We start from the raw sequence: 15,191 nt of genomic DNA on the forward strand, positions 1-15,191 counted from the left end.
ATAATTGAAGCAATTTTTTTTTGGGGGGGGGGGGTTACGTGTAATCACCATGATCAATGTTTTAGATGGTGATTGGAGGGGGGGGGGTAAATAATTTTGTTGGGTCCCGGCCCAGCCCCCATTTCATGTATTTTGTGATTCCACTTTGTCACTCGCCGTTGGGTCTTGTGAAATGACATGTTAAAAAAGTATGAATAGCCTATAACATGTTAGAACCAAACAGACATATTTTGCAATAGATCTGATATTGAGTCCAACTTGTCCAAGACTTGTTCAACTTTGCCTAAAGTTGCATGCGCATTTGGTAATATGATATAACAGAAAATCATGATCCGAATCCCATGATGCGTTGTTGAAATTGTGACGCTTTTTAACGCAGACAAAAAGTAGGCTTTTATGTAAACTCCTCAACAAAAGTTTGAAAAGTTTTTTCAAGCATTTGTATCTCAAGTTATTTGTGACATATTCATATCGTGTTGCATATCACTGGATAGCTACAATAATCCCCTTTACAATGACACCCCATTTGAAACAATAACATTTTTCACGGCTGAGTACACGCCTTGTGAATGTAGTGAGGTCTCAAAAAGAATTTGCCAAATTGACCATTATTCTGTGCAGCAAGCTGCAATCCCATAACTTCACAATCTGGGACCTAATGCAATCCTCCAAGATGACACCGCTCGCCTCACATAGCCACGGTAGTCAACGACGTCAACGACTACCTACAGCATATGGGAGTAGAGTCAAAATGGCCTGCCATGACCAGGCCAGACCCGAGGACCAGACCTCAACCCTAATTGAACACTTGTGGGATCAGCTTGATCGTGCTGTGCGTGCCAGAGAAGCTCATATGCAACCACATTGAATGACCTGCGACGAATCCTTGTTGAAGAATGGAATTCCATCCCACAGCTGATCCCACAGTAACGTGTAACCAGGTCGGTGAGCAGCATGAGGAGAAGGTGTCTGACTATTGTGGCTGCCTGTGCAGTTAGGACGCTGGACAACCAATTCTTTAGAAATGCATAGTCGCGCTAAAAGTCGATCGATACATGTTAAAATCAGCACAATTCAGAGATACACCTTTTGCTATGAAATTTATTTTCTCGGTCAAATATAAAGCAATATTTTTTTTTTCTTCAGTAATGTCAGTTAAAGACATAGTGCTTGGATATACATTTTTTTAAACATCCTGGTGTTAAAATTCAAGCATCATATTTTGTCTTTTAGTGTGATATTTTTGATTTTTATAGGCCTTTAGTTCGCCCGCGAGCTTTTTACGGAATTCATTTTTTAGCGTCTCAAACTAATATAGTTTGCTAAAGAAAGAGATTTCCCACCTCTGTAAAGCATATCGTGTGGGTCTATATATTATAGTTTTGTCAGAATTTCCGTTTTTATTTTACCCTTTTTCCCTTCATGCTCCGAAAATGTCAAACTCAGTACTTTATCTCGAGACCAACCAGCAGAAATAATCGATATTTCAATTGTTGTCAACCAGGTCCCTTTTCCATTGAATACCAGGATTGCCTGACCAGCGATTTGGTAGCCCATATCCCCAATTCTGGTAAATGAGGTGAATTTTGGAAATTTGCTCCCGTGATAGCCTGCAATTTCAATTTATAGGGGCTATGGATTCCATGATTATGAAAACCATTTTGTCTGTTTGTTTGTTTGTTTATTTACCTAGGATGAGGTCCATGGGAAAATCCACTGTCCAAACCTTAGAAAAATTCGCGTGTTATTAGAGGGGATTTTAATTTTCTGTCCCTCCTATCTCCAGGTGAATTTTGCGGGTTGGCATTTTCATTACACCCTTGAGACTTGCGTTCGGGTTTGTGTAGGCCTATTTGTCATAATTTAGCGCTATAGGACCTACTTTCTAAATGTATACACACTTAAAACTACGGGGTCAAAAAATGACCCAAACGGGGTCATTTTTGACCCCAGCATAGTTATCAACTAAACACCATACCACTAACGGGGTCATTTTGACCCCATTGGTCGGGGTCATTGCAATGACTACGTATTTGGGTCAAATAGTAACCCCATTGGGGTCAAAATATTACCACATTTCGGGGTCAAATGAAATGACCCCTTCAAAAGGGTTGCCTTATTGGGTTACTTAATGACCTCATTTCGGGGTCAAATGAAATGACCCATTTGAAAGGGTTGTTTTATAGGGTTACTCAATAACCACATTTAGGGGTTGTTTGGATTTTTTTAGTAGGCCTATGGTCATGCTGGTCCCACCAGGACATAAGTGTGTTTCTGCACAGAGAAAGCATTACGTAAACAGCAAACTGCAAAATGCATCTGTGTATCACACTCACACGCAGTCAGTCATTGCCTATGACAGTTCACGTATTATAAGCTTACATGATATAAGCTTATAACAACTGCAGCCAAGACACCGGCCACGACAGCATGAAATTGGAATGAATCTGCGTGCATAGACAAGGGTCTATGCATCCCTGCAGTCTCACTTTTCAACATATTCCATCATGCAGACAAGCACACACGACAATCCGCTGAGCTGCACAATCAGAACAAATATGGCGCTGATGTGACCACATGGGAAGCCGATGCACACCGTGTGTGCAAATAGTTCGAAATGCAAGTCATTATAAAGTTGACAAATTGGGTAACTTCGGTCAAAAATTAGTTTTATTTATTAATCAACAAACATTAATTGCAGCTCATGTTTAAACTCATTTATGAATTGAGATTTTCAAAGCGGAAGATTGAAACTGATATCAATGCGCGACGGTATCGGCAAAATGACCACTACGTTTTTGACCACGTTCGTCGTGGCTAAAATGACCTCGTGAATGTGGTCAAATTAAAACAGTACAACCCCCTTGAAGGGTCAAAACAACCCCAAACGTGGTCAATTCAAAATGACCACGGAAAATATAACCCCGTAGTTTTTAGTGTGTAGCTATAGCCGTGCTATATAAATATTATAAGGTACCGGTATGTAATATTATGTAGGCGTATGGGGGTGGGGTGGGTACTCAACACATTTTAACCATGACTTGCAATGCAAGGCTCATTGTTGCCATAAATGATTTTTCCTTTAGGTCATTATAATAGGTTGTTATAAACTTCCATGTTTAACCTTGTATTGTTTTGGCTGCTTCATTATGACTTTCGGTGGGTTTTTAAACGCAATTTCAAACAAACACAAACAAAAGGCACTATACCCAGTCACCTTCATGACAATTGAAACACTAGGTAATTTCTTTGCTATATTAAAGTTCTGGCAACACTGTATCCAGGCCGGGCACCCAGAGATATCGATCCACAATGCTAGTATTAGCCTAAGATTTCACGCGTGGATTTGAAAAATTTTCAGCTGGTAGTCAAAAATTATGGAATCAAAACAGACATTCTGACAAAACTATGATATATCGCTCACGGTGATGTGCGTTAGAAAGTTGGGAAAAATCCTTCTTTAGCGAACTATATTACTTTGAAAAGCTAAAAGGTTGATCCAAAAAAGGCTCGCGGGCAGAGTTGAAGCCTATCAAAATCGAAAATCTTACACTAAATGACTGAATTTCACGACTAAGTTTAACACTAAGATTTGAAAAAAAATACAGTATCAAGCATTACAGTTTTTCCTGACATTTACTGAAAAAATGAAAATTATTGCTTTTCATTTGGCCGAGAAAAAAAATTTTACACTGAAAAGGTGTAACTCAAAATTTTGTTCATTTGAATACCAAATTCGATCGTTTGTATTGGCTTATTAAATGTGACTGGACGCGGCGAATCAGCCGTAAAGTCGGCCCCGGTCAATTTTGTTTTATTTCGTGTTTAGAAAATCTACCAAAAAAACGTTGACAACGTAAAGAAATCAGCAAGTTTAAAAAAACCCACCTCGGCTCACTTTTTGAAACTTGGTCCCATTTGTAAAAGGTACTGATTTAAACTTAATCATATTTACATCAATTTAAAACATTTCCAGAAGTGTTATGTATCTTTAATGTGCAGATGCGATATTAATTTGTAAGCTTTCTGGAACGACCTGAACGGTTATTATCTTGTTCTTGCATGATAAGCCAATATCTTTTTGTGTTTTGTTTTATAATATCATGATTAATGATTGAATTAAACGAATAACAAGTAGGCTTGTTTGTAATCTTGTTGGAAACGCTGTATTCTGTTGAAATAAAATAAAAACACTGATTTGCTGTTGGTGTTCAAATGGGACCAAGTTTCAAAAAGTGAGCCGAGGTGGGTTTTTTAAACTTGCTGATTTCTTTACGTTGTGAACGTTTTTTTGGTAGATTTCTTTTCTTTTTATGAATGTAGCCAAGCGGCTCCAAGCTTGGAAAGTCAGGTTATGAAGTGCACCATAAAACGAATAAAACGAAAAATGGATGTTTGAAGTTGCCATTCTTGATTCATGACAATAAATAATTTAACAAAACTTTATCAGTCGTTTATTTTTAAAACTGTAAATAAAATGTAAATATGAACAACACACACCCAATGTTGACAATGCCAGAGAGACACACATAGAGTAAATCCGATTTAGGCCTACTTCATGTCGGAACTGGTAAATGCGCATATATTTAAGCCTACTACGGAAGCGTCTAAATGCCCCAGATAATCGTGTTTTAATGTTGGTGGTTCTTTGTAGCCCTGCGGGGCAATCTACTTGGCTATCCGAATTTCGCGGTTTGTGGTTCTTTGTAGCCCTTCGGGGCAACCTAGTTGTTGAATATTCCTATTAAGCGGCGGTTGTCGGCGATCTTTCGTGGTTTTCATCAAGCCCTGCACTCTATCGGGAGCTAATTTATAGTTTAAGCTTGTTGAATATCCATATTTCGTGGTTTGTGGATCTTTGTAGCCCTGTGGGGCAATCTAGTTGCATATCCAAATTTCGCGGTTTGTGGTTCTTTATAGCCCTGCGGGGCTAGTTGGTATCAATATTAAGCGGCAGTTGTTGTTGATCTTTCGCGGTTTGTGGTTCTTTATAATCGAATAATCGATAGGCCTGCGGGCAATCTAATTGGATATCCCAATTTCGGGGTTTGTGGCTCTTTGTAGCCCAGCAGGGCAATATAGTTGAATATCGTGGTTTGTGGTTTTAATTTCCCTCATCAAGCCCTGCCCTCTATCGGGAGCTAGTTTATAGTCTAAGCTTGTTGGATATCCGTATTTCGTGGTTTGTGATTCTTTATAATCGATAGGCCTGCGGGCAATGTAGTCTTTCGCGGTTTGTGGTTCTTTGTAATCTTTCGTGTTTTGTGGTTTTAATTTCCCTCATCAAGTCCTGCTCTCTATCGGGAGCTAATTTGTAGTTTAAGCTTGTTGGATATCCATATTTCGTGGTTTGTGGTTCTTTGAAGCCCTGTGGGGCAATAGTTCCATATCCAAATTTCGCGGTTTGTGGTTCTTTATAGCCCTGCGGGTAATCTACTTGGATATCAATATTGAGCGGCAGTTGTTGGCGATCTTTCGCGGTTTGTGGTCTTAATTTGTTGGATATCCATATAATCGATATGCCTGCGGGCAATCTGGTTGGATATCCAAATTTCGCGGTTTGTAGTTCTTTTAGCCCTGCGGGCAATATAGTTGGATGCCCTATTAAGCGGCGGTTGTCGGCGATCTTTCGCGGTTTGTGATTTTAATTCCCTAATTAAGTCCTGCCCTTTAGCCCTGTGGGGAAATCTAGTTGGATATCAATATTCAGCGGCAGTTGTTGGCGATCTTTCGCGGTTAGTGATTTTCATTTATAATATTTATATCAAATATAATTTCAGTCTGAGCTGTGAACAGAGCCACTGATAAATAAATAATAAATAATAAATAAATTTCGGTGTTTTAAATGACGAAGATGCCATGATAGTCAGGCATGGTGATAGCATCTGGATTAGACTCGCTGAGTCTCATGGACGCCGTTCCTATGTCCATCAGACTCGTATTTCCCATTTTGGATGTCAATGGGAAATACACACTTAACGATTTGCGCCGGTTAGAAACTTGAAAAAAAGTCTTTAAAATTTTATCAATGTATATAAAAGTGGTACCAACCTTATTGTGCTTGCTAATTTAAGACTCGGTTGAAACAAAATTAAGGATCGAATGCATTTTAGTGTCCAAAAAGGCAAAATTATCGTCAAAGTTCTGCTGAAATCGGCACCCTTGCGAAGGGTTCAGAATTCGAATCGGGAACGAAAATATCCGATCTTTGCGATCAAAAACACAAAATTACAACTTCAAACATACTATTGGCAAAAGACATTATTACCAAACAATATAGAATAGAAAATTTGACATCATTTTCTCAAAATATTGAAGAAATTTGCTCACTAGACATCGAAAAAGTACGCAATCCAATTCCCGTTCAAACGCGTGAGAAACTGAAAGTGCATAATCCCGACTAATCTGGATGGTGAAAGTAGGCCCAAGGCCTAGGCCTAAATGTGAATAAAAAATCAAACATGTTTGTTTGATGAAAAAAATAATAATATCACAATAGCAATGGATGTTCGAAATGGTGTTATTCTTGATTTACGACAATAAATTGATTAATAAAACATTTAAAAAAAAGTGGTGGGAAGTTTCGAACTTGAGCAAAAATGCATAAATGGATTAAAAGTCCATGTCCTTAACCACTTCGCCACGGGGACGTCCCGTTATTACGATGTGTGAAAGTGGAGTATTTATTAATATGAATATATGCTGTGGTCCGGAAAGAATAAAAGAATTGTGAAAACTTGATTTTTTGGCGAATGGGGTCCAGAATTTGTATGTAGGGTATCCAGGAAAATGCCTGGGTATATTTGAAAGTGAATCTGAAAAATTAGTGCGACAGTGACAGCCATGTATGGCTGTAGCAGTGTCGAAAGATTGTGGATATCAGTATGATTAGCTATGATTTGCCACTAATTTTGGCTATGAAATACCGCGTGAAATAAAGCAAGAATGTTTGTTTATTATCAAACAATCGGATTGACTGTAAGATTTGTGTAACTTTTTGAAATAAAGAGTTATTAAAATATGACACTTTGGACAGTAAATACAATTTAGCATGGTTTTAGATATATTTTGTACCCAGCGAAAAATATCATAGAACAATAGCGTTTTGTTCCGTGTAAATATAGTCTCGCGGTGCATCTGTTTATTCTTCTTTATCAGTCGTTTTTTTAAAACTTGCTGGTCAAGCTACCGCGTGACTCTAATATACACCATAAGCTTTAAAATGGTATATCATTTGACTTCAAACGATATCCAAAAGCGGGGGTTATGATTTGTTGAACTCTGTTCCTTCGACAAAATTGTATTTTTTATCGGTTCTACATGTGTCTCTTTTTCTACATTTCTGGTAATAAATATTCAACAGTCATAATTGGCGGTCATTTCAAATAATACCCAAGTCAACGAGGTTCAGAAATATCCTCTCATTGTTCTTTGTTGATTATACATACCTAGACAAAATACAATGCTTTGTTATCTACCACTTGAACAGGATTTAGCCAAAGCAAACAAAGACAAGAACTATTCTATAGCAATAGGTAGAAGCTTATTATCCTCTTCAGCAGTAGTATTATTGATTGATTTAAACAGCGTTTGATAAGATACTTGTCGCAACGAATTGATACACCTATGAATACGACCTTCACATACATTTGACACTTTAACTCAAAATACAATTTGCCGAGTTTACGGCTGATTCGCCGCGTCCACTCACAAATGACTGAGTGAGCCTTGCAGAACAATTCAGTATCAAAGTTACGTAATGTTACTATGTCAACGGGATCACGCTCTTGAGTAATGAACCACGATCGAAACGATCACCACACAAAGTATATGGCACTCGAAGGCATACCAAAAAAGCGTGATCCGGTAACCAAGAGAATTACGTAACCACTTCGATGCTGAATAACAATCGGTTGTCCAGCGTCCTAACTGTGTGGTTTTTCCACCCGCTGTTGAGGCCCGGGGGGATCACTCACATAAATGGTCTGTACGCATGCGTGACCAAAAAAACAAGTAAAAGGGGGTGTTTTTTTAGGCAAGGCAAGTTACGCGCGTGACGCGTTTAGGGTCTAAAAAACAGTGATTTTCAAGAATAAGGGTAGTTTTTGAAACTGGACAACTTGTTTAGGGTACCTTTTCAGAAAGTCCAAAAAGGGTACATTTGTTGCATTTTCACCAGCCAAAAACTCATTTAGGGGGTAAATTCTACACTAAATTACCTTATTAAGGGGCTAAATTTGCTGGTAGGGTAAAACTCGTTTAGGGGGTGTTTGAAAAAAATTTGGTCACGCATGCGTACACTGCCATATTTGAGTGGCCCCCCCGGGTGTTGAGGTTAGTTGCTAGCTTTGTTTGAGCACAGAATAATGGTCAATTTGGCAAATTCTGTTTGAGACCCCACTACATTCACAAGGCGTGTACTCAACCGTGAAAAATGTTGTTGTTTCCAATGGGGTGTCATTGTAAAGGGGAGTATTGTAGCTATCCATTGATACTAGGCGGTTACCCGTATTTGGCGGTTCTCGGCTGTCACGATTACCTGGCTGATGGTGACTGTACTCACCAAGTTTTATGCCCATAGGACAGTTTTTAGTCATTTGACCTTGGATGACCCCAAAATGACTGTCCAAAAATTTGACTTGAAAAGTTGACTGTACCCACCAAGTTTCATGGCCATACAACATTTTTTACTAATTTGACCTCAGATGACCCCTGGGTGACCCCGGATGACCGTCCAAAAATTTGACTCTAAAAGTTGACTGTACCCACCAAGTTTCATGGTCATACGACAGTTTTTACTAATTTGACCTCAGATGACCCCTGGATGACCTCGGGTGATCTTGGCCCACTAACCGAAACAAACTTGTTCTGTCTGAAGTCCAGATGCACCCACCCACCAAGTTTGAGGAACGTGCGACCCCTAGTCTCCGAGAAAATAGGCGGAAAACAGTTTTTACTAATTTGACCTCAGATGACCCCTGGGTGACCTTGACCCACTAACCAATACAAACTTGTTCCGTCTTAGGTCAAGATGCACCTACCCACCAAGTTGCATGCCCATATGACAGTTTATACTAATTTGACCCCTAGATGACCTCTGATGACCTTGACCCACTAACCAATACAAACTTGTTCTGTCCCGGGTCAAGACGCACCCACCCGTCAAGTTTGAGGAACGTGCGACCCCCAGTCTCTGAGAAAAACAGTTGTTACTAATTTGACCCCTGCATGACCTTGGGTGACCTTGACCCACTAACCAATACGATATGAATATGTCACAAATAATTGGAGATACAGATGCTTGAAAAAACTTTCCAAACTTTTGTTGAGGAGTTTATATACAACCAAGTCCATACCATACGAGTTCGTATTTTTATTTAGACCACAGCCTGCTCAAGGTGGATTAGTTTTACTGCAGAACACACGTGACAAAAATGATGCCTTCTCAGGATGTGCATAGCGGCAACGCCTGTAAATAATTATATTGTACAGGCAGGGAAACTAAATCAATACACACGTAACTGCTATGTACGCCGATTTACGTGTTTTGATTTTCAGACGATAAATCTTTGGATACCGGGGTAGAAAATGACGAATATCTCCTGTCATTTTTGGTTTCGAAAGAAACCAATTGTAAGGCTTGCGCTTGAATATATGTGTTGAAAGAACATGATAGTCGTAAGCGTGCGTAATGACAAACAACCGTGCGTTTTGAAATCAAAAATGGACAAAAATTCGGATTTTATCAATTATGTACATGTGCAGAATAAAAAAAAATGACTGCTGCCCTCATCGACACTGCGGGATTACCCATCAACACGGTACACTAGCGCAGTGTAGACCACTGGGTGGTAGCTAGAGGTATAGTCTAAAGCAGACGACGTACCAGGCTCAGTGACATCTACAGAGGTCAGCGTGCAGGCTATTGTCAATAGCCTTAGTCTAGTTCCTCGGCCCATGGTCTCAAAACTATTAAACAGGTCGGAACAAAATGACCATGCGTGGCTTTTGAAGAACTAGTCTACCATCATGGCGATTTATGCCATGAAGTTATCGGCCGGCGATGACACTGTTTCACAAGAAGCACCAAAAAACACCCAATTTTGCTTGTAAAGGCCTAATTTTGCACAAATTCACCCAATTGAGCGCATTGGTCTCCACTGATATACCAAAATTCAATATACCTTTACTGCTGGATCAAATCGAACCGTAAACTCAGAAGATAAGGCGGATCGCGCAAGCACAGGTAGCACAGGTAGGTTCAAGGGTCGGTACAGACTTTTTAGTGGATGTAGAATATTCGATGTATACAGTAACGCGTCTTGTTATTTTTCATTCCCATTTATTTTCAGTAATGTTTATTCTATTAACGAATGTTTGATCGACAATAATTTCTACTAGACATTCGTTGTAACATTATGCGTTTCTAACCGTGGTATGATTTTTATTGTCGGGTATAGAAAGTCCCTTTATTTACTGATGGAACTATTTCTACCGTCTGACAATTTTGCTTATATTTATATTATCTTTTTGCTTAATATGTAGGTCTATATGCTTAGCAAAATGGTAGTAGGCCTAATATGCTGAATGATTGATATGCTTTATAATTAATATGCTTGCACTCACTCTCACAAAGTTTGTGTCGCCATCCCAGAAAACGCAAACATTTTGTCATTTTGTCGGGTTATATAAAGGGCATAAAAAGTTTTACGTTCCAAAAACATGTTTGAAAACTTGTAATGTAATTTTTTTAAAGATTAGACCTTGAAAAAACATATTAGATCTATAAGTAGTCATTAAAGATGAAAAATGTATGGTGAGGGCTACAATTTTGAGATATATTATAACCCGTTGACTGGGATCGATGTTTTGAAATCGCCACAATACCATCTCTGAAAAGCCTATAAATTTCTCAATAAATGATACAAATTTAAGGCGATAATTAATTTTCAAGTCTAACAATATTCTGGAATAGGTCCTTGTTTGTGATTTGGCATGTTTGATATAGAAATGCACGGTAAAATGTCATATAGCATATGTTTGCTCAATTTGACGAGTCCAGCCAGCCAGGCACGTTTGCAGCATCTGCTAGGTTACTTACTATGGACTCCCATCCTCCAGGCCAGGTCCTGGATTAGCCTACAAGCTCCTACAACACAATATCATGACTTCAGAGTTAGGCTATATGCTGTGATTGCGTAATTTTACACTATTAAAGTGAATCTAAACAGTATCGTCTTCGTTTGATATAGCCTAACTTCGGAAATTAAACCCTTATCTTACCTTGCCCTTATGATGTACCATGAGGGACATGCAAACTTAAAATAATTTTTGGAAACTTAAAATAATTTCTTACAAACTCAAATACTTTTTGCAAACTTAAATTAATTTTTACTAACTCAAATAATTTTTGCAAACTTAAATAATTTTGCAAACTTAAAATAATTTTTTACAAACTCAACTAAAATTTGCAAAAATTGTTTAAGTTTGCAAATTATTTTATGATTACAAAACTGATAAATTTTGAAATATATATGCGATTTCTGTTTTTTTTTAATCTGTAAAGTATAGGCCTACATCTTTCGGGCGAACAAGTGGTTGGCTTGGTGCAAATGAAAATTAACGAGTGTCTATATTAAAAATATTGTATCATTATCCATCAATTTCAGATTCACTATGGCTGACGCAAGCAAAACAACCAACAGAGTGTTCCTGTGGACTGTAGGTCGTAGTCTTTCCACAGTATTTACAAAATGCCTCAGTTTCGTTGATGGTATCCAGATTATTAATGAGCCTTTTAACGTTGCTCATACCTGTGGACCAGAAAGACTCCAAGACGATGGCTCAAGGATTCAAGCCAAATTTGAAGCCACATTAAACACAGTTTTATCAGCAGTATCATCATCAAGTACCGGATATGACGTCAACCTCTCCACCTATGACTGGGTGAAGAAGATGCTGGAAGCGGATTATCCGGGAAAACAGATTGTCTTTTGTAAGGACTTCGCTTTTGCCTTGAGAGAGAACTATGATTGGATCCCTCAAGGATACCGCCATACATTTTTGATTCGTGATCCGTGGAAGATGTTTCCTTCCTTCAAGAAGGGATGGGTCAAACTGTTTCAAGACAGCTCCCTCAAATACCAAGAGCTTCCTGCGCAGTTGAATCCACCAAAACATGCCTTTGGTGAATTGTACGAGCTTTATCAGTATGTACAAGATTATGGACTGGAGAAAGACCCCATTATTATAGATGCTGATGATCTCCAAAGAGATCCCGGGTCCATTCTTCCTCAGTATTGTAAAGCTGTTGGCATTCCATACTCGGAGAACCTACTTCAATGGGAAGCAGGAGCTAAGGTGATCGACTCCTGGAAAATAGCCAGCATTTTTATGGAAGGGAACAAGATGGAAGAAGATGAGTTTTACGATGCAGCTTTCAGCAGCACTCATTTTCTTCCACCTGGCGATCCGCCGTCACAAGATCAAATTGATGAAGACCTATTGCCGTTAATTGATAAATCTATGGGATATTACGACAATATGTATGCCGCACGAATAAAACCAGAATAACAACATAATTATAATTATAAATCCCAAGATAAAAGTATGCGATTGTTAGGGATAAATTCAAACTTACATGTAGATTACAAATTCTCACAATTCAAGTTAAGGCAAGTTACAAATAATTTGTATTAAATGCTAAAGAACCCAGCAAACACAAAATATTTTCGACATCATTCGCAAAAGGTTAGAAAAGGTTGCCAGAAAACGTTTAAATTTCGGATTATATAAAGGGTATATATATATATATAAAGGGTAGAAAACGTTTTCATAACATTTAAAACCGTTTTTTGATTAGTTACGGCAAATATTCTAACATAATGTTATTTAAAAAAAAAAAAAAAAAGTTTGCAAAAATATTTTACAATATAAACAGTTGGAAAACATTTAAAAAATATTTTTGTAGTGTGTTTTCATACATCAGCATGAATGTATCATGCATGTTTTGCCGGTTGCTAGGAATAGATAATGTAGAGACTTGACACTCTGTTTCTGATGGTTGTGCGTAACTCTTCCTTTATTAGTGGAGACAAATTGAATTCTAATTTGCCTAATGCATCAAATACTTCATCTGGTAACGAGCATGTGTCACCTTCTGATGCTTCTGATTCAGGCAGTCCTTGGTCTTACTACACCGCCGACGTTGGTAATATCGTTGTTGTCGTCGCCGCTAAGTAATGTATCGTCGTTTGTCATGTCGTGTTTGAAGTTGACCATTGTCGGTTGTTTGGGTGAAACTTTCGAGTTGCTGCAAAATAAAAGAGACAGAAACATCCAAAATTAATAACGTGCAAAATATGTATTTCGTGACTGAAATTGAAATCTTCAATATTTGCATACGGTATTTTATTTGCAAGAGCCCAGAAATAAAAACCAGGATAAAACACCAAAGACAGCATACTTAGGCCTATGATCTGACGCCATATGTACGCAGGTCATACGCACGCATGACCGTAACGCAGATTGGCGCGAAAGGCTAATTATAATTATACACGGATGAGCTGACGGAACAGAAGCCGAAACATGAAACGTCAGTATATATTTAATTGTGTTCATTTAACAATAACACTGTATTTTAGTGCACTGTAGTAAGTCTCTATGCTTGGAATAATAACCTTTAAATAAATGGGCGATGCTATAGTCTACGTCTATCCATTTAGGCCTATCAATTAACCCTTGAATTGATAATTAAACATTTTATGGGGCACTAATTTAGAACAGAGATACGATCGAGATAATTATGTGCTCACTAAAGTTGCCAGTCTTCCAACTTAACTCAAAATACGGTATTGGGCTTATGTATTATTGAATTCAAGTGTTTATGGCGTTGGGAGCTTAACTTCAGCTAAATTTGATGTAATTTGATAGTGGTAATAATACTGAAAAATATTTGAAGCGGCAAAAGAACCCAGAAAAGTGCTATGATAATTGATATTACCGGTATATATGCCTTTCTGTTATGCGAGTGTCCTCTCGAATCACGCAAACTTGTTTTTGAACATTATAAGATACGTTTAAAGGTTAATTTATTGTATTTAGGGTTAATTTGGGATTATTGTTACTCTATGGGATAGTTAGGTAATACATTTAACAAATGGATTATCTATATGACAATGTGTGCTCTTTCCGTCTCCTGAAGATACAAGTAATGTTTCAATATTTGTTCTATGGAGATCCACATAAAATGCAGCTTGTGTACATGTTAAGTAAAGGGATATGCTTACCGTCTCCCGGAGATTCATATAAAATGTTCTATGTGTGTTCAGTTAAGCAAATGCACAAGCAATGAGCTCTTATCGTCTCCCGGGGATCCATGTAAAATGTTTCTGTACATGCAGTTAAGCAATGCACTCTCCATCTCCCGCGGAGATCCATATAAAATGTTTATGGGTCGTTCCTGGAGATCCACATAAAAGCCATCTCATTCCCCTATCACGGCACTCATTTACTTTACCTCACTCTTCATGCTCTTAGTTCACGAAATCCCATGTTGTTTATTCATGAGAGGAAACCGATCGTGTTTAGGGTTGTAGAGTTACATGTATTATAGCTGTTTAAAAGAGTTTAGGGTTATGATTAGGATTAGCATGATTAGTGTTAAGGTACAGAGGGAATTTTTATCACTACCTTCTTTCGTGCGTTTCCTACCCTTTGCATGACTCTATGTCTTACATTAACACTTAGCTTAGTTTTCATATTTTGGGATAATTTGGGTGTCAAATAGAAGCTGAAAGTGGATTCCTTTTATTGTTTCAACTAGAGCGATAACCGCACCATAGCTGAACCATGTGGCTTCGGCAGTATTGCATTTAAATTTCAGCTCAATTGAAGCATTTTGAAAACTTGACATTTGACCCTTTATTGCCCCTTAATGACCTGAAATGAATTTAAAAATATTTTAAACATGTTTAGAATGTCATAAGGATCATTGCTTTAAAAATTCAGCTCAATCGGAGCATTTTCGAAAACTTGACATTTGACCCCTTTATGACCCCTTAATGACCTTAAATGAATCTTAAAATGTTTTTAAAATGTTTAGAATGTCATAAGGATCATTGCATTTAAATTTAAGCTCAATCGTAGTATTTTCGGTTAAAACTTGACCTTTGACCCCTTTATGACCCCTT

The 15,191-nt window shown here is 38.0% G+C and overlaps 1 protein-coding gene across 1 annotated transcript; it reads left to right on the forward strand.

The window, feature by feature from the left end:
- The first annotated feature begins 11,673 nt into the window (after positions 1-11,673).
- LOC140151794 (uncharacterized) lies at positions 11,674-12,792 on the forward strand. The gene has a single exon (XM_072174131.1). It carries the CDS (start codon positions 11,677-11,679, stop codon positions 12,571-12,573), a length of 897 nt encoding a protein of 298 aa, XP_072030232.1. The 5' UTR covers positions 11,674-11,676; the 3' UTR covers positions 12,574-12,792.
- Positions 12,793-15,191: the final 2,399 nt, after the last annotated feature.

This window comes from Amphiura filiformis, chromosome 5, assembly GCF_039555335.1.
Source record: "Amphiura filiformis chromosome 5, Afil_fr2py, whole genome shotgun sequence".
Taxonomy (NCBI): Eukaryota; Metazoa; Echinodermata; class Ophiuroidea; order Amphilepidida; family Amphiuridae; genus Amphiura; species Amphiura filiformis.